We start from the raw sequence: 19,512 nt of genomic DNA, 5'->3' as shown, positions 1-19,512 counted from the left end.
CACTATCTATCAGGAGATAGCATCAGATTCCACAGGTTAAGGGTTCAGTCCTATAAGATTACCACCCCCTTACACACACACACACACACACACACACACACACACACACACCACACACTTCAGACACCAGTCACAAACCCAGGCTGTTACCTGTGGTTCTGATCAAGCAGCTAGATTGGAGGTTCCAGTGATTCCCTCCTTGGACTTCAGACTCCATCCCAAATCTAGGTGTTACCTGTACTTCTGACCAACTGGTTATAAAGTAGAGGTTCCCACGACCACCTCCTAGGTTTGATTAATTTTGCTAGAGTGGCTCACAGAACTCAGAGAAACATTTTACTTATGAGATCACCAGTTTATTATAGAAAGATATAACTCAGAAACAGCCAGGTAGGAGAGATGCATAATACAGGTATGGGGAAAGAGCATGGAGTTTACATGCCCTCTCCCTGAGCGCCACTTTCCCAGCATCTCCATGTGTTCACCAACTGGAAAGCTCCCTGAACCCCTTCCTTTTGAGTTTTATTGGAGGCTTCATTACATAGGCATGACTGATGAAATCGTTGACTACTGATGATTAAACTCCATCTCCATTCCCTCACCCCTGCTGGGGGTGGTGGGAGGGCGGAAGGTGGGACTGTAAGTTCTAACCCTCCAATCACAGGGCTAGCTCCACTGACAACCAGTGGAGCCCCCATCCTGGTATCAATATTTAAAACAAAATCAAAACAAAAAACCTTGGTCTTTAACTTCAGGTGATCTGGAATATAAAAGATACATCGCTTATGAATGAAATCAGGCACACATGTGAACTTATTCTTTGTGTGTCACTGACCCTGCCTGTATAAGAAGGACTCTTTCCTTGGCTGTACTGCCTCAGCAGGGGGAAACATTCTATTTTCTGTAGCTCCAGTGCTGCTATGTAATTATATATCTCAGATGAAGGGATAAGATTGATCAGGATGGCAGCCTGATAACAATGATTCTTTCATGCACTCAACAGACACTGATATGATGTTTTTATAATGAGCTGTCTTAAGACAGAAGTTCCGGAAAAAGAAACTGGCTTGCAGCCAGGCACCTTCTCATTGTGTCTTCACATGGAAGAGAGAAACACGGAGCCAGAGAGAGAGAAATATGGAGAGAAAAGGGTGGAAGCACTTGCTCTCCAGTGTCTCTTCCTATAAGGGCACTAATCCCATCAGACCAGGGCCCCACCAGCATGACCAGATCTAACCCTAATCATCTCCTAAAAGCCACAGTGCCAAGTAACCATCACACTGGGAATTAAGGCTTCAACATATAAAATTTGTGTGTGGGTGGCGGGGGAGAGCACAAACATTCAGTCCATAACAATAATTTAATGGTTTTTTTGCCTTTAAGCACTCTGGCTATTGGGAGTTACCATGGTGCCAATTTCCAAAGTATGTTACTTTCTTTCTTTCTTTTTTTTTTTTTTTTTTACATTTTGCTGTTTTTTATTTCCCAAACTTTAGCAGTTTGCTTTGACCTTCATTTTGTGACATAGTGATAAGAATTCTTTAGAAGTGCTTATTTTCTTTTTCTACTTAGGAAGCCATGTGGAATATTTTCACTTATTTGCCTTATGCAGTGATTGTATTGCTACTCCTGCTTTATAGCCTGAAGTACTTTCATTGCTAAGACCTCAGTTATGTCACAGAGGTCCTTTGTATTCAGACTGTCCTTTCCACAACTCATTCCAGAATAAGTGACCAATGCTTCCATTAGCACAAATGTTCAGATGCTATTAAAAACAAAACAAGGGTGCCTTATGCCTAAGAAGTTGTACTGATGTACATGTAAAACTGGACATCTAAAAGACCATCCAGCTCTTTGAAAGAAAATGTCATTCTTGTATTCAGTGAATACTCTGATGTCAAATTACTTCCTGGAATGACTTCCATGAAATCAGTTTGAGTCAGTATTAATTCTTGCTTTGGAAAAGCATACCCTTTGTGGTTAACAAATGGGTATAGTGAACACACACCAAAGAACAAAAGTGAAATGTTAGTAGAAAACTATTATTACTTCAGTCAAATATGATTGGATAAAGCATTGAAAGCTCTATACCTAAAATTGTGGCATGCTAACACTTAAAAGCAAGTTAAGGACTTCAATTCTGTATAATTTACTGGACAGCTAAAAAAATGTGATGTGTGGGGAGAGGATTGTTCAGCTTTGCAGTCACTAAGTTTACCTAAATATTAGACAGGTGACCCTGTCTCTGGACTTGGATGAAAATGGACCCTTTCCCCTTCATGTGGAACTAACACCGAATAAGCCTTGCCACTACAGCATATTTATGAAGTCCTTGAGTGGTTTAACATTAAAGTTTAACTTTTAAACTTTAATAATTCAGGTTGCAGCCATGGAAAAAATAACCTAGGTGCATAACTTAGGGCAAATTGAAGTTTTCTTTCCCTCAGTTGATGTTATCTATAAGTCATTTCTTTTTGTCATAGAATTCAAACTAAGACTATAATGTGTATATTTGTGTAACTATATTTGTCCTAAACACTATTATTTGTAGGTTATTTCTATTATGCTTATAAATTGTTTTTAAATTTTAAAAATTGGAAAGAACTTTATTTATGAGCAAAGCATTCATTCAGAAATAAATGTCACCATTACTGACATAATTATCAAGTCTGGGTGAATGTTAATTTGAAAATATAATACAGCATGAACTGATGTGTTTGACAGGCCATGTCTTTGATAAGTCAATATGGTTTGAGGGGCAGTATTACATAATAGTGAAGACAAAGACTCTGCAGCCAGACTGCCCATGTTTGAATCTCAGCTCTGCCACTTAGTAGCTGTGAGATCTTAAGTAAGTAACTGAACCTCCCTGTGCTTTTGTGTGCTCACCTATAAGATAGAATGATAGTAAAACTACATACCTCATAGGGTTATTATAAAGATTAAATGAGTCAATATATACTGAGCACTTAAAATGTCACTGCAACCTAGAAAACTCCAAATTAGCACTTATTATAGTATACACAATGGTTAGGGGCATCAGCTCTAGTGCCAGACATCCTGAGTTTAAATCCAGGCTCCACCAGCAGCTGAATAACCTTGGACAAGTCACCTACTATTGCAGTGCCTTACTTTTTTCATTTGAAAATGGGGATAACAGGTATGAGGACTAATTGAAGTAACAGAGGCAAAATGCTTAGAAAAGTGCTTGAGACATAGTAAATATCAGCTATGGATATTATTAACACAGTAGGGAGACTAAGTTATATTTATGCCTCCTAAATATCAAGTGAAATATGATATCAAGTGAAAAATGTTATATCCTGTTTCTCCAGCTTGGAGAATAACTTAAGGTCACATAATTTTAGTAGTAATATGACACCAAATATCTATCCTGCTTTATTTTGAGAATGTTTTTCATTTTCTGGGTCCCCATGTCATGGTAAGTCCAGAAATCCAAGGGTTGTTACTCAGTCTAAAGGGGACAGTTCTGATGACTGTTCTCTGCTATTGAAAGGCCATTGCTGCTCCTGTAGTACACCCTCAGGGTACTGGGTTAGAGAGGTTGTGGTGTCAGCCAACCCTTTCCAAACTGATCAAACCACAGGGTCCTCTTTCTCATCTCCATCCATGGACTGACTCCATGATCCAAGCAAAAAAATCACAATAATAAACATTATATTTCCTAAGGTCCCATTAATTACATTTTAAATAACATTATAATAAAGAACTGTATAATGACAAACATCATTACAAAACCCCCAAATCTTTGGAAATTAAACACATACTTGTAAATAACCTATGGGACAAAGTAGAAATTACAACAGAAATTAGAAAATATTTTGAGCTGAATAATAATAATAATGACATGGCAGATCAAAATTCATAGGATATAGCTAAGGTGGTGTTTAGAGGGAAATTTATGTCCTTAAACATATATATTAGGGGGGAAATGGCTGAAATCAGTTATCTAAGATTTTATATTAAAAAGTGGAAGAGAATATCAAAGTTGAAGGAAGACAGTAATAAAACAGAAATAAATGACATTATAAACAAATAATAGAGAAAAACTACAAAGCCAAAAGCTGGTAATTTGTAACAATCAATTAAACTGGTAGATCCTAGTAAGTAAAAAAAGAGAAAATACAAGTCTCAGGAATGAATAAAGTTCCTGCAATCATTAAAAAGAGAATAAGAGGTTATTATGAATAACTCGATGCCAATAAATTTGAAATTTAGATGAAATCAACAAGTTCCTTAAAAAACACAAGTTGCCAAACCTGACTATAAAAGAAACAGAAAATTTAAATAGTTCTATATTTATTTTAGATATTGAGTATACTATTAAAATGTCTTCTCCTATCCTACCCACCCCCTCCACCCCCAAAAAATATCAGGTCCAAATGGCTTCACTGGTAAATTATTCCAAACATGTAAAGATGAAATAACACTTAGAACAATTCCTCCAGAGAATAGAAAAAGAGAAATACTTCCCAACTTGTTTTCTAAATCCAGTATGCTCTTGATAATAAATCCTGAAAAAGATGTTAAAGGAAAAAAAAAAAAAAGAACATTAACATAGATGAAAAAATTCTAAATATAGTATTAGAAACTAAATTCAGTGATAGATAAAAAGATAATAGCACAGCAAATTGAGTTTATACCATGAATGCAAGGTTGGTTTAGTATTTAATAATTAATGTAATGCAGCACACTAACAAAATAATATCATATGATGTGCAAAATAGAAAAGTCATATAAGCATTTCAAAAGATGCAGAAAAATCATGACCAATTCCAACATTTATTCATAATTAAAAAAAACACTTTTAACAAACTAAGAGTATAAAGGAAATTCCTTAATCTGATAAAAGGTAAACATAGAAAATGTACAACAAACATACTTAATGGTGAAATGTTGAAAAGAGTTCCTCTGAGATCAAGAACAAGATAACAATGTCTACTATCACCACTTCTATTTATCATTTAACAAGAAGTCCTAAACAATGCAAGCTGAGAAAAAAAGAACTGAAAGCTATTTAAAAGGAAAAAAACCCCCCCAAACAAAACTGTTTTTGTGCACAAATGACCTTATTGTGTAGATGGGAAATCTAAAAGAAATTTCAAAGTATTAGAAATAATAAGTGAATTTAGCAAGGTTTTTGGATTGCTAGATACAAGGCCAATATAAAGCTATCAATTATATTTTTATATTCGAGTAACAAACAATAGGATAAAAAAAGAAAATACTTAGCAAAACATTTAATTTAAAAATGTACAAGATTCTACAAAGAAAATATCAAAAATTACCAAGATAATCTAAAGAAGGACTAATTAGAGGGACATATCATATTAAGGGATGGAAGACTCAATAATGTATAGATGTTACTTCTTCCAAAATTAATATATAGATTGAATGCAATCACAAGCAAAATTCTAGGTAGAAGTTTTGTTGAAAATTGACAAGCAATTTTTAAATTGTTTGGAAAAGTAAAGGACAAGAATAATCAAATAATGGTCTTGAAGGAAAAAAAAAAATGAGGACTTCTCTTGGCAGTCCAGTGGTTAAGACTCCATGCTTCCACTGCAGGGGTCACGGGTTAGATCCCTGGTCAGGGAATTAAGATCCCAAATGCCACGAGGCCAAAAAAAAAAAAAAAGTGCTGGAGAACCTACACTTCTGGTTAACAGAGCTACAATAAAACAGATTACAGAAACCTGAATCAGATTATTGGGCACTTGATTAGTAATAAAGGCCATGGTGCAGAGTAATGTGGGAAAGAATAGTCTTTCCATTATTAGTGTTTAAGCAATAGGGCAGCCATATGAAAAAAATATATCTTGACCTCTATATCATACCATATACAAAAATCAATTCCAGATGCATTAAAGATTTAAATGTGAAAGATAAAACAAAATTTCCAGATCGTAACATAGGAAGATGTGTTAATAACTTTAAAGATTTTTAAATTATTTTTTAAAATTTCATGGTTAGGGCTTCCCTGGTGGCGCAGTGGTTGAGAGTCCGCCTGCCGATGCAGGGGACGCGGGTTCGTGCCCCGGTCTGGGAAGATCCCACATGCCGCGGAGTGGCTGGGCCCGTGAGCCATGGCCTCTGAGCCTGCGCGTCCAAAGCCTGTGCTCCGCAATGGGAGAGGTCACAACAGTGAGAGGCCCGCGTATTGCAAAAAAAAAAAAAAAAAAAAAAAAGTTTCATGGTTAGAGATTTTTTTAAATGAGTGTACAAACAACACTTTTTTTTTTTTGCCACACTGTGTTGCTTGAGGGATCTTAGTTCCCTGACCAGGGATTGAACCTGGGCCACAGCAGTGAAAGCGCCAAGTCCTAACCACTGAACTACTAGGGAATTCTCGAAACAACACTAATCCTAAACTTCAAAATTAGGTTACATTAAAATGAAGAATTTCTTTCATCAAAGGACAGCATTAAATGAAATAGTATAGGGGAGGAGTGGCCAAGATGGTGGATAGGAAGACCCTGAGCTCACCTCCCCGCAAGGGCGTACCACAGCTACACCTATTTACAGAGTAGCTATTGATGAGGAAGACCTGAAGACTGGCAGAAAAGATCTTATACAACTGAAGATATAAAGAAGGAACCACAATAAGACTGGTAGGAGGGGTGGAGACACAGTATAGTCAAAACACATACCCCTGAATGGGCAAACCACAAACTGGAGGATAATTACAATGCAGAGGTTCTCCCCAAGAAGTGAGGGTTCTGAGCCCCACATTGGGCTTTCCCAGCCTGGGGGTCCTGCACCAGGAAGACTAGCTCACAGAACATTTGGCTTTGAAAGCACTTAATTTCGGGAGAGCCAGAGGGCTGTGGGAAATAGAGACTCCACTCTTAAAGGGTGCACGCAGGGCTTCCCTGGTGGTGCAGTGGTTAAGAATCCGCCTGCCAATGCAGTGGACACGGGTTCGAGCCCTGGTCTGGGAAGGTCCCACATGCCACAAAGCAACTAAGCCCGTGCGCCACAACTACCGAGCCTGCGCTCTAGAGTCCACGAGCCACAACTACTGAGTCTGTGTGCCACAACGACTGAAGCCCACTCTCCTAGAGCCCATGCTCCGCAACAAGAGAAGCCACTACAGTGAGTAGCCCCCGCTCACCGCAGCTAGAGAAAGCTTGAGCAGAGCAGCAAAGACCCAATGTAGCCCAAAAAAAAAAAAAAAAAAAAAGGGTGCACACAAAAATCTCACACTCTGAGACTCAGGGCAGAAGCAGTAATTTGAAAAGATCCTGAATCAGACCCACGTGTTGATCCTGAAGAGCAACCTGGAGAGGCAGGAGGCAACTGGAGCTCACCCTAAGGACATAAACACTGGCAGCAGCCATTTTTGGGATCTCATTCTGTTACAAAGACACTGGTACTGGCAAGCACCATTTTGGAATCCTCTCTCTAGTTTCTTAGTGCTGGGGCTGGCACATCCCCCCACCAGCCTGTTGGCACCAGCACCAGCAGGCCTAAAGCCAAGCAGCTGGCTGGGCAGGAACACAGCACCACCCCCAGCAGGCCTGCTTCCTTAGGACCCCCTTGACCCTGCAGCAGTCCCAGGACCCAGTCCTGTCCAACAGAGGGCCCAGGACCCAGCCCTGCCTGCCAGTGCACCAGAACTAGCCCTGGGACACTCAGGGCCCTGCAGCCAGCCTTTGGGAACTGGCCCCACCAAGCAGCAGGCTGAGACCAACTCTGGGACCCCCCAGGGCCCTGCAGGCAGAAATCCCAGGACCTGGCTTTACCCAATAGTGAGATGGCACTAGCTCCAAGACACCTTGGGCCTCTCAGCTAGTTGCCCCGGTATCTGGCCCCACTTACCAGTGAGCTGACACCAGCTTTGGGGCACCCTGGACCCTGCAGCCAGCTGTAAGAGAAACTAGCCTCACCCACCTGCAAGCTGATGCTAGATCTAGGAACCTCAGCCCCTCAACCATCCATGCTGAGACCTGGCCCCGATTACCAGCATCTGACAGTCTCCATATAAGGCAGAGTCTGACAACCAAACAAACCAGGGGCCAGTCACACCTACCATACCACCCACAGTGGTCTGCCCTACAACAGAAGGGTCCATGCAGCCCACACAGGGGCACCCCTAGAGCATATACCTCTGGTGACCAGAGGGGAGTATGCTGCTGGGAAGCACAGGATGTTTTCTACAAAAGGTCACTTCGTCAAGGTCAGGAAACATAACCAATCTACTAAACACATAGAAATAAAAACAGTGAATTAGGCAAAATGAGGTGACAGAGGAGTATGTTCCAAACAAGGAACAAGATAAAATCCCAGAATAACTAAGTGAAATGAAGATAAGCAATCTACCTGATAAAGAGTTCAAGATAATGGTCACAAAGATGCTCAAAGAAACAAAGAACTCAGGAGAAGAATGGATGAATAAAGTGAGAAGTTAGAAGCTTTTAACAAAGAGTTAGAAAATATAAAGAAGAACCAAACAGAGCTGAAGGATACAATAATTGAAATAAGAAATACAGTAGAAGGAATCAACAGTAGATTAGATGATACAGAGGAATGGATCAGCAAACTGTAAGATAAAGTAGTGGAAATCATTGAAGCTGAAGAGAAAAAGAAAAAATTTGTTAATGAGGACAATTTAAGAGACCCCAGAGACAACATCAAACATACCAACGTTTGCATTAAAGGGGTCCCAGAAGGAAAAGAGAGAGAGAAAGGTGTGGAGAGCATATTTGAAGACATGATAACTGAAAACTTCCCTAACCTGGGAAAGGAAACAGATATTCAGGTCCAGGAAGCACAGAGTCCTAAACAGGATCAACCCAAAGAGGACCACACTAGGACATTATGTCCAAAAAAATTGGACATAATATATATATACATGGCAAAAATTAAAAATAAAGAGAGAATATTAAAAGCAGCAAGGGAAAAGCAACAAGTTATGTACAAGGGAACTCCCATAAGGCTATGAGCTGACTTTTCACCCAAAACTCTGTAGGCCAGAAGGGAGTGGCATGATATAAAGGAATGAAATGGAAAAATCTACGACCAGAAATACTCTACCCATCAAGGCTTTCATTCAGATTTGAAGGAGAGATCAAAAGTTTTACAGATAAGCAAAAGCTAAAAGAGTTCAGCACCATGAAGAAGAAATGTTAAAGGGAATTCTCTAGTCAGAAAAGAAAAGCCCACAACTAGAAATATGAAAATTATGAAAAGAAAATTCTCATTGGTAAAGGCAAATATACAATAAAGTTAGTAAACCAACAATGTACAAGGTTAATAGATGAAAAGATAAAGGTAGTAAAATCATCTATATCCACAAGAAGTAGGTAAGGGATATATTAAAATAAAAGGATGTAGAACATGATGTCACAGAAAAACATGGGGAGGGGAGTAAATATGCACGGTTGTTAAAATGCATTAAACTTAAGAGATCAGCAACTAAAAATAATCATGTATGTATATGTACATAGGTCAGTATATATATACCTCTTGGTAACCACAAAACAAAAATCTATACTAGGGCTTCCCTGGTGGCGCAGTGGTTGAGAGTCCGCCTGCAGATGCAGGGGACACGGGTTCGTGCCCTGGTCCGGAAAGATCCCACATGCCGCGGAGCGGCTGGGCCCGTGAGCCATGGCCGCTGAGCCTGCGTGTCCGGAGCCTGTGCTCTGCGACAGGAGAGGCCACAACAGTGAGAGGCCCACGTACTGCAAAAAACAAAACAAAACAAAAAATCTATACTAGATACACAAAGAAAGAGAAATGAATCTAAACATAACACTAAAGATAGTCATCCAATCACAAGGGAAGAGAGCAAAAGAAGAAGAAAGGAACAACAAAGAACTACAAAACCGCAAAATAATTAACAAAATGGCAATAAGCACATACCTATCAATATTTTAAATGAAAAGGACTAAATGCTCCAGTCAAATACAGAGTGGCTGGATGGATACAAACATAAGACCAAGATACAAACACAAGATATGTGCTGCCTGTAAGAGACTCACTGTAGATCTAAAGACACGCACAGACTGAAAGTGAGAGTATGGAAAAAGGCATTCCATGCAAATGGAAATAAGAAGAAAGCTGGGGTAGCAATATTTACATAAGACAAAAGAGACTTTAAAACAAAGAGTGTAACAAGAGACAAAGAAAGACATTACAAAACAATAAAGAGATCAATCCAAGAAGATATAATAATTGTAAGTATATATGCACCCATCATAAGAGCATCTAAATACAATATAATTAATATATAATTAATAATATAATTAACCCTGCTGTATGTTATAATGAAAGTTGTTAAGAGAAAAATCCTGAGTTCTCATCACAAAGAAAACATGTTTTTTTTCTATTTTTTTCATTTTGTATCTATATGAGATGTTGGATATTCACTCAACTTATTGTGGGTATAAGTCAAATCATTACGCTGTACACCTTAAACTTATACAGTGCTCTATATCATTTTTATCTTAATAAAACTGGAAGAAAAAATAGTATAGTATCTGTGATTTTGCTTCAAAATAATTAAGTGGTGATGGAAGTGGGGTTGGGGAGAAATGAGGAAATATAGCTGAAATAAGATCGGTCTTAAATCAAAAAATCTTTTTTGAAGCTGGGGTTTCACTGCGTAATTCTCTCCACTTTTATTTATATTTGTATTTTTGATAATAAAAGTTTAAAAAGGAGAGACACTACTAACAAACCAAAGTGAAGGAAGATATTTGCAACACATAGAACCAGAAAAGGGGCCTATATTCAAATGTATAAAGAATATCAATAGGAAGAAGACAGTCAACTCAACAGAAAAATGAGCAAAAAAAGAAAAAATGTACAGAAAAGAATACCCAAATGGCTAATAAATATATGAAAAAGGTGTTGGTCTAATCAGTAATCAAGGAATTAGAAATTAAAGCCACAGTTCAATACTACACACCCAATGATACAAGTAAGTCATCATTTGTTCAAATACATATACAAACCAGAATGAGAGGCTCTCAAGCTCTGCACCAATACCATAATAATGTTAGCCTAGAATAGATTAAAAAGACTGACAATACCAAGTATTCCTGAGGATATGGTGCAACTACAACCCTCATACACAGTTGGTGGGAGGGAATATTGGCACAACTAGTTTGGAAAACGGTTTGGTGATATCTACTAAATTTGAATATATGCCTAATCCTATGACCCAGGAATTCCATTTCTAGGTATGTATTCACAAAAGTGTGTGTATGTGTGTGTGTATTTCCAAAGGACAAAAATTTTGATAGTAACATTATTCATAATAGCCCCTGATTGAAAATGACTGAAATGTCCACCAATTATAGAATGAACAAATTACAGTTTATTTATACAATATAATATCACACAACAAAGAAAAATAGTGAACTATTGCTACATACATGATGGATTCATATCAAGAACACAATATTGATCAAAGAAGCCACCCCCACACAAAACACATACTGTGTGATTTAATTTAAATAGCATTCGAAAACAAGCAAAACTAATCTATGGTGACAGAAGTAAGGATAGAAGCTACATTTGGGGAGAAGGGAGGGATACTGATTGTCATGGGACATGATGGAGCTTTTAGGTTAGGGCAATATTCTATTTCTGGACCTGGGTAGTGATTACAGAAGTGTGTGCACTTCGTGATATGAACTACTGAACTATACCCTCGAATTTGTGTGTTTTTTGCATGTAAACTGTACTTCAATAAAAGATGTCCATTAAAATAAAAGAATGATTAGGACCAGGAGAGGGAGTTCTGATAAAAGAAAAGTCATTTTAGTGTAGTATAATTATGGATGAAGTTTTTAAAATCTTGCTTTAATTTGGTTATTACAATAAACAAAACTTGGGTGGAAGGACAAAGTAATTTAGTATTTGTTCAAATGCATATATAAACTAGAGATGGTGGCCCTTGAGCTCTTTATGAGGACCATAACAAATTCAATGAGAAAAAAATTTAAAGCTGGTATTACCATACCCCAAAGAGAGTTTTGCTCAAAGAGCTGTGAACTTCTAATTTTGAACAATAAAATTTCTAGGCACATCCTCCAAAACATTGTTGCACTATATATCCAAGTAATTGAATGAGGTAATGAACTATAATGCGATTAAATGTTGGGAGAAAACTACCAATAATAACTTTGGTTTTGAAAGAATTACCCTTTCTAGCAGTATTTAACCACTATCGGTCAACAACTTATTAAAGACATTCTGAGTTCCCACAATAAAGCCATTTCATCTGTGTATAAAAGATTATTTATCCCTCTGTTCTGTACAGTAGGATACGTTCCACATCTGGTTAGCAGAATAATACAATTTTTGAGATGTGAAGTGTTCTGTTCCTTTGATGGGAAGATTTTGGGTGGGGGAGGGGTTCGACTTTGCTCCTAACTTTTGGAAATATTTTTTTTCATAAATTTGTTTATTTTATTTATTTATTTTTGGCTGCGTTGGTCTTCGTTGCTGCGTGCGGAGTTTCTCTAGTTGTGGCGAGCGGGGGCTACTCTTCATTGCGGTGCGTGGGCTTCTCATTGCAGTGGCTTCTCTTGTTGTGGAGCATGGGCTCCAAGCGCACAGGCTTCAGTAGTTGTGGCACACGGGCTCAGTAGTTGTGGCTTGTGGGCTCTAGAGCTCAGGCTCAGTAGTTGGGGCGCACGGGCTTAGTTGCTCCGCAGCATGTGGGATCTTCCCGGACCAGGGCTCGAGCCCGTGCCCCCTGCATTGGCAGGAGGATTCTCAACCACTGCGCCACCAGGGAAGCCCCGGAAATATTTCTTTTTAAAATTGTCTTTATAATAAGAAAATTCTAGTTTAAATCTTATGTATTATGTGTCCTTTTTTTTTTTCTCTCTTCCTTTTAAAACTAGTATCACAATGTAAAGATGGCTTAAATTGGGTATGGGGGGCTAGATGGGAAGGATGGGCTTTACCTCATATAAGAGGAATCCTGTCTTCACCTGAACCTTGCCACAATGATATATTATCTTGTTATGCTTGGACCTGTACCAAGGACCCAAGCAGGATCTATAAACCTAACACCAAGAATCATGGGTAGTTAGCGTAACTTTGAAGAGGGATATTGTAATTCTCTTCTAGTATCATATTTATTTTCACCTAATTAAAAATTCTCATTTGATAACCTCAAAACCTTGGAAGTTTGGGAAAGCTCTTCCTTTTCCCTCTTCTCTACAATGATCTTTACACACAGAAAAGAAAACAACACTAGACAGGGAGCCACAAAGTGCAGGCCCCCGTTTTGACTTTGCTGTAACTTATTCTCTTTGATCCTGTTTCCTCAACTCTACACAATCAATATTCTTTGCTTCAGAGTTATTACATTTTGAAAAGTATAAAACAGAATGTAAATATAGACTAACATCATTATATAATTAGTTGTAACTGTTATCTTTAAGTTGCATGCTAAATATAAAACATAAAGCTTATAGTATAGTGGTGTTTAGGCTTGGGAAGAATATGGGGAAACGAGGTCAAAAAGACTAAGGAATGGAAAAATAAACACACTGGTAATTATAAAAGGATAAAAAAGGGTCAAGTGGCAATCTGAAAAGGTCAATACAACATTTTAAATTATCTTTCTAATTATATGACATAGTCTCAGTCTTGATGTAGTGGGCATCTGGTGTTTTTTTTTCTGTCTTGCAACCTGCCCCCTTCTAGCAACAGCAACGTGTTTCCTTGGAGAACTGCTTTTCCTAAACTCCATGGTTTTCTGGTGGGCTGCTTAATCACATTACTCTATTCCCCTCACTAGGGATGGGTATGCTCAGGAATTTGCAGTGACCCAAGTCAGGGAAATCAGCATCCTTCCTTGAAATTGAGTATACAGATCCTGATGGGGAAAGCTCTTTTCTCTGAAATTCTAAGTGGAATTAAAAATTTTTTTTGGAGGTCTTTTGCATGTACAATAAACGACTACATTCCCTCATCCTACCTTTCTTTCAGCATAGAGGCACTGGTGATTGGGCACTAAGATCATCTTTTGAGGGATCTGAACCCACTTCTCCCACACCTTCACGTTTTTCTTCTAAACACCACATTTGTTCACCAAATAATGGAGCTTCCAGCAGCTAAGAACATGTATTAAGGGTTCCGGAATTTTTTGAAAAAAACAGGGCAACTTGAAGTAAAGAAAATCTCACACACTCTCACTTAAAAAAAAAACACACCCAAGGCTATTTAGTCAACAGTGGCATCTCCAGGTAAATACTTAATTTGTTATCATCCAAGATCTAATTAGTGTTTTAGTTTCCCAAATTGTCTTAAAAATTTTGTTTTAACCATTAGTTTGTTTGAATCAGGATTCAGACAATGGAGCAAAATTTTTTATCATCAAGCACACTGGTTACATTCTTATCTCGCTTCAAAATAGATATCTCCTTGTCACACTCTCATGATGAGCAATACAATTCAGAAATCAATTCAGAGTCTCTTTATGTGCTTTACAAATACCACATGAGGTTCTGGTAATGAAACAGTGGGGTAGGTAAGCATAAGTAAGAGCTTGTAGTTAACCCTTGGACATTAGAACCTAAAAGGGAGCAGTGACAAAGAAACATTTATGTTGATTCGCAGCCTTTGGGGTCTCCTTACCCAACTATTGACGTGGTGGAAAACGAAAGGAGACCCACTGTTTGTTTTGCCAATACCTAATAAAATACTGAAAATTTATCAGGCAAATGTATTAATATATGCATTTAAATATAGTTATTAAAATATCTGTAGCTTTGTTTACAGCTAACATCTTATCTTTGTCCTGTATGCCCTCGTTTTTTCCCAAGAACAATCAAGGACTGAGAGAGAATAGCATCCCCTCTAGGTATAAATGAATAAATTTCTTTTGCTTCCACTCACACGTGAAAGGATTAAAACATTGTTACCCACAGCTCCATAACTTTCCCAAAGAGTAGATGCCAGGGGGCGAGGAGTTAGAGACTCTGAGTCATGCATGATCTCCACCCATCTCATCAAATAAACTACCAATATAAGTGATCCTTGTATTTGCTAACCAAGCTCACCATTTGACAAGTCCCCTAGTCTGCTCCCCTCCCCCAAACCATTATCCTTAAGGTCCTCCTAGAGTTAACACTGACCCCAACCATAGTAACCTAACATTTACTTATTTCATTATTTCACATCCTCACCATCCCTCTCTTGACGGGACTACTGGGTCCAAAACTAGGTATTTTCCACCCCCGCCTTCCGCCCCCAGTGTATTTATCATTCTCACTTTACTGTTAACGAGCTTGGTTAAAAAAAAAAAAAAAAAACAAGAAAAAGAAAAAAACTGCCTCAGGAGCATCCCCAACGTACACCCACTTTGCCTGGGGACTCCAAAGGTTTAAAAAACGTCGCCTCGGCCCATCCACTTTTATGGCATCCTCCCTTCGCGTCTTTGCTTGTCGTTATCAGCACTGGTTAAGTGCCCAGGTTCGGATCTCGGACTAAACCTCATGATCTTCTGGCTCAGGTTCTGTGAACTGAGTCATCCTGGCACGGAGAATATTCCGTGACTCAGCAGGCCCGAAAAGGAGGATGTCAGATCCAGATAATTTCGAGTCTTTTAAAGGCAAGCTGGGGAACATAAACAACACAGTGGAAGAATTTCGCAGTGGGTCTGCGTACCCAGGGGAAAAATGTCATTCCATTCCCAGCCTTTTCACTTCCTTCCTTGCGCCTGTTAAACGACTGGTTACACTTTAATTCAGAGGCAGGAAATCACTTCAGAAAACATTATGATGCTGCGACCAGGCCCTATATTCTCCGGGGACCACCATATCAGCCCCCTGACACCCCGGGACCGCTCCTCGGAAAGAGCTGGAGCCGACCCCGAGCGGCAGGGGGCATTCCCGGGGCGGCCGGCTGGGGCGAAGAGCCTGCGGGCAGTCCCCACCATCGATCGGGTCCCTTTGGTCCCTGGCCCGGGGTGCTGCCGGCTGGACGCAAGGACTGACACCTGGCGGGGCGGGGATCCGCGCTCTTGCGGCCCAGACCGGCGTGGGGCCCAAAGGCCGACTCCGAGCGACCTCACCCCTCCGGCGTCGCCCTTTTAAGGCCCCCTCCGTTACCCGCTCCCCTAATCCCGGGTCTTCCGGGGACTCGGCGCCAGGGAACCCTGGCATCCACCTCCCGGCTGGGAGCTGCCTCTCCGCTGCCTTCCTTTCCCTCCCGGCATGCACCGCCCTGCCGCCCCTCCCTCCCCTCTCCTCCCGCTCCCCGCCCACCCCTCGCGCCCCTCAAAGCCCCTCCCCCGCCGATCGCGCGCCGCGGGCTCGAGCGCGAGATGTCACCGCCCCCGCCGCCGCCGCCGCCGCCGCCGCCGCCGCCGCGAGTTGCCGGGGCGGACGCGCAGTCCACCGTTCGTGGAGAGCCGGGGAGCGGCTACGGGGGCCGCGGGAGCTACTGAGAGGACGCCGGGGTTGGGCTTTCTCGGCAGACCCCACCCCACCCTGCCGATCCCACCCCCTGCTCCTTCCTCCCCGGGGGCGCGCGCTCGGGTACGCGCTCGGAAGTCGGGGGTCGGTGCCGAGTGCCGGCTGTGTCCCGGGTGGGAGAGGGAGGCGCGGAGGCGGCGTGCGGGGCAGTGGTTAGCGAGCCGCGCAGTTCTCGCCAGGGGCGCCCTCCGGACCTCCTCTCCGCCGCGAGCCGCCGCCACCGCCCGTCCGGAGAGTCCGGCCACTGGGCCCCGAGGCTCAGCCCGCTGAGCGGCCTCCGAGGGACGCCGCTGCACGAGAGGAACGCGCCCGCGCTCTTGCCTTTGCCGTGGCCCAGCGCGCGGGCGGCGGGATGAGGGGCAGCAAACCGGCCGCGCCGGCGCTGCGGCCGCGGGGCGGCCTCTGGCGGGTGTTGGCTGTGCTGGCGACCGCTGCGGCCGGCTGCGCCCGGGCAGCCATGGACGAGTGCACGGACGAGGGCGGGCGGTCGCAGCGCTGCATGCCCGAATTCGTCAACGCCGCCTTCAACGTGACCGTGGTGGCCACCAACACGTGCGGGACTCCGCCCGAGGAGTACTGTGTGCAGACCGGGGTGACCGGGGTCACCAAGTCCTGTCACCTGTGCGACGCCGGGCAGCCCCACCTGCAGCACGGGGCAGCCTTTCTGACGGACTACAACAACCAGGCCGACACCACCTGGTGGCAGAGCCAGACCATGCTGGCCGGGGTGCAGTACCCCAACTCCATCAACCTCACGCTGCATCTGGGTAAGCGGTGACAGCCCCATCCCCTACTACACTACTGCTCACCCCCTCACCCAGTCCGCGGGGACCAAACAGCCGCGTGGTGGCTCTCTGCTCCCCAGCATGGGCCACACAGAAATTCCCTTCTCCAACTTCTAAACTAGATCTAGCACTTAACATCCCGCGAGCCAAGATGCTTCCCGCCAGCATCTCTCTCTGTTTGCTTTTCTAGTCTATAAATAACTTAGCCGGATTTTCGCCCCCTTGATTATTCGCCATTTCGGCTGTTTTGGTCCCTCTTTCCTGAAGCGTTAATCAGAACCCCCCCCTCCTCGCTTGTCAACCTTTAGCACTTTTACCTTGTTTAAAAGACTTTCTCTCTAGGGTTGAGGGTGATTGCTGTTTGCTTTGCTGAATAAGCTAGAGAGGAAAGGGTCTAAGTTAAGGGGGTTTGAGGGGAGCAAATGACTTTACTACCGCTGTTGCCTATGTGTAGTTAAAATAGAAGTTCACTTTTAAAGTTATTGTTCTTTAAAGTTGTTCAGCTTTAATTAATTAAGGGCCACAGAGCGATTTCACTGATAATCCTGGTACAGACAAAACAAAAGGAAGTATCTGCACTCACTGTAATTGTTGGGTACAGTTTTGTCCCTGAGTAAAAAGGCTCTCCTCACTGTCTTTCCTTTTGCTTTGATTCAAAGCAAGTGTAGAAGCATGTGTAAGTGACCTTTTAGCAATCAGGAAAGGGATGTATAGAAAACTTCATTGCTGGGTGGTGGACGAGGATGGACATGTTTATCCCCGAGTATTAAAAATCATGTTTGATCTGCGTCAGTTTTTCTTCATCGTTGAAATATACAAACGAGCAGAATGATTCATTATTGTGTTTAACAGAGTAACATGCGTGAGAAACTGGCCTTGAAGGGCAGAGCTTCAGTCCTGTTGCAGACCAGTAGCTGGTAGTAATGAACTTCCAGAGCGAACAGCGTGCCAAGCCATTCTTCTATCAAAGCAGTATAATTCTATAAGGCTAGTAACATTATTTGGGGAATCTTCGAAAGGAACGTTTGGTAGGCACATGGTTCTTTTGGTCGTGGTTTTTGTATTTTTCTTTCCACTGCTCTCTGATACATTAAATTTTATGAAAGCGTCAAGATTCTAGAGAAAGTACTTTGAAAAGTGGAGTTAAATTACTGTGTGTGGAGCAAGTTTTAGAAAAACAGTATTTAGCACCTTTGTAGTAAATATCATTTTATTTGTAGACAAGTTATTAGGAAGATGAAACTTTTCAAAAGTAAGTTCATAAACTGGAACTCTAAGGCACCTGTTTTTCAGAGGTGGAAGAAATAAACTGAGTTCAGTTTTTCAAAGGTATTGGAAACATGGAACTAAGCAGTATCTTGGAACAGGTGCCTTTCTAAAGATTCTGCAAGAGACCTAGGCCCTCCTAAGACTTTGTGGGGATGCTCTTTATCACTTTTCTGCTAAGTGTTGTATTTTTAAACTTGGCCAAGATTAGTTTTGAAACTTGTATCCAATTATTAAAAAAAATTTTTTTTGTCTTTTTAAAGCTTCTGTGTTGAATTTTGAATGCCTACAGCGTCTTATTTATTTTATCTGTTTTGAAATATTAAAAATTTCAAAACAAAAGCACAGCCTTGATGTCTCAAATGCCTGAGATTCAACTGAAAATTTCTGAATAAGAATCTCTTATTTAGGTAAAGATAGGGCTGTCAATCTGGACCTTCTCTGAATTTTCTGCTGTGAGCACTATGTAGCAAAAGGTTACTTCAGGTGATGGTAGAGGAAGGTAGATTACTCGGTGATTACTTCTCTATTACAAAGATAATGTGTTAGGTAAGATAGTATCCGTCAAGTTAGGTTGCTACTACTGGGAGGCCGATATATGAGCTTTGGGTCCTAGTGATTAAAAAGCTCGAAAGACTTTTTACTCTGAAAATGTTATATATGCTTGAACTTGTTTTGCTGAAAAATTCTTCAGTTTTTGGTAACATTCTTGCTAAATGAAGTTCATAAAACTATAGATTTAAAACTTCTAAGTAAATAAAAGTGATTTAAAATAGTTTTCATACAAATACTGTAAGAACATTTACTTGAAGATTTTGAGATAGACAATTTCTAAAAACTTGACTAGAAGTTATTGTACTTGTTGTGCCATCAGAAATGCTGTCCTGGAGGAAACTGTGTGTGGAGAAGATGGGGAAGGGGAGGGAGATTTGCGTGTAGTGGCGTTGATGTCTCAATCTCTCTCTCTCTCCCCTCTCTTTTTTCATGACAAG

General features: G+C 41.1%; 1 protein-coding gene across 1 annotated transcript in view; it reads left to right on the top strand.

Moving 5' to 3' along the window:
• Window positions 1–16,359: 16,359 nt before the first annotated feature.
• Window positions 16,360–19,512, top strand: part of LAMC1 (laminin subunit gamma 1) — a 131,055-nt gene continuing 127,902 nt past the window's right edge. Inside the window, exon 1 of the mRNA XM_060131948.1 lies at window positions 16,360–17,236. Coding sequence (XP_059987931.1) covers window positions 16,822–17,236 — 415 coding nt within the window. The 5' untranslated portion in view covers window positions 16,360–16,821. The remainder of the gene's footprint in view (window positions 17,237–19,512) is intronic.

Source organism: Lagenorhynchus albirostris, chromosome 2 (genome assembly GCF_949774975.1).
Source record: "Lagenorhynchus albirostris chromosome 2, mLagAlb1.1, whole genome shotgun sequence".
In the NCBI taxonomy this organism is placed as follows: Eukaryota; Metazoa; Chordata; class Mammalia; order Artiodactyla; family Delphinidae; genus Lagenorhynchus; species Lagenorhynchus albirostris.
This window is presented reverse-complemented; position numbering and strand designations above follow the sequence as displayed.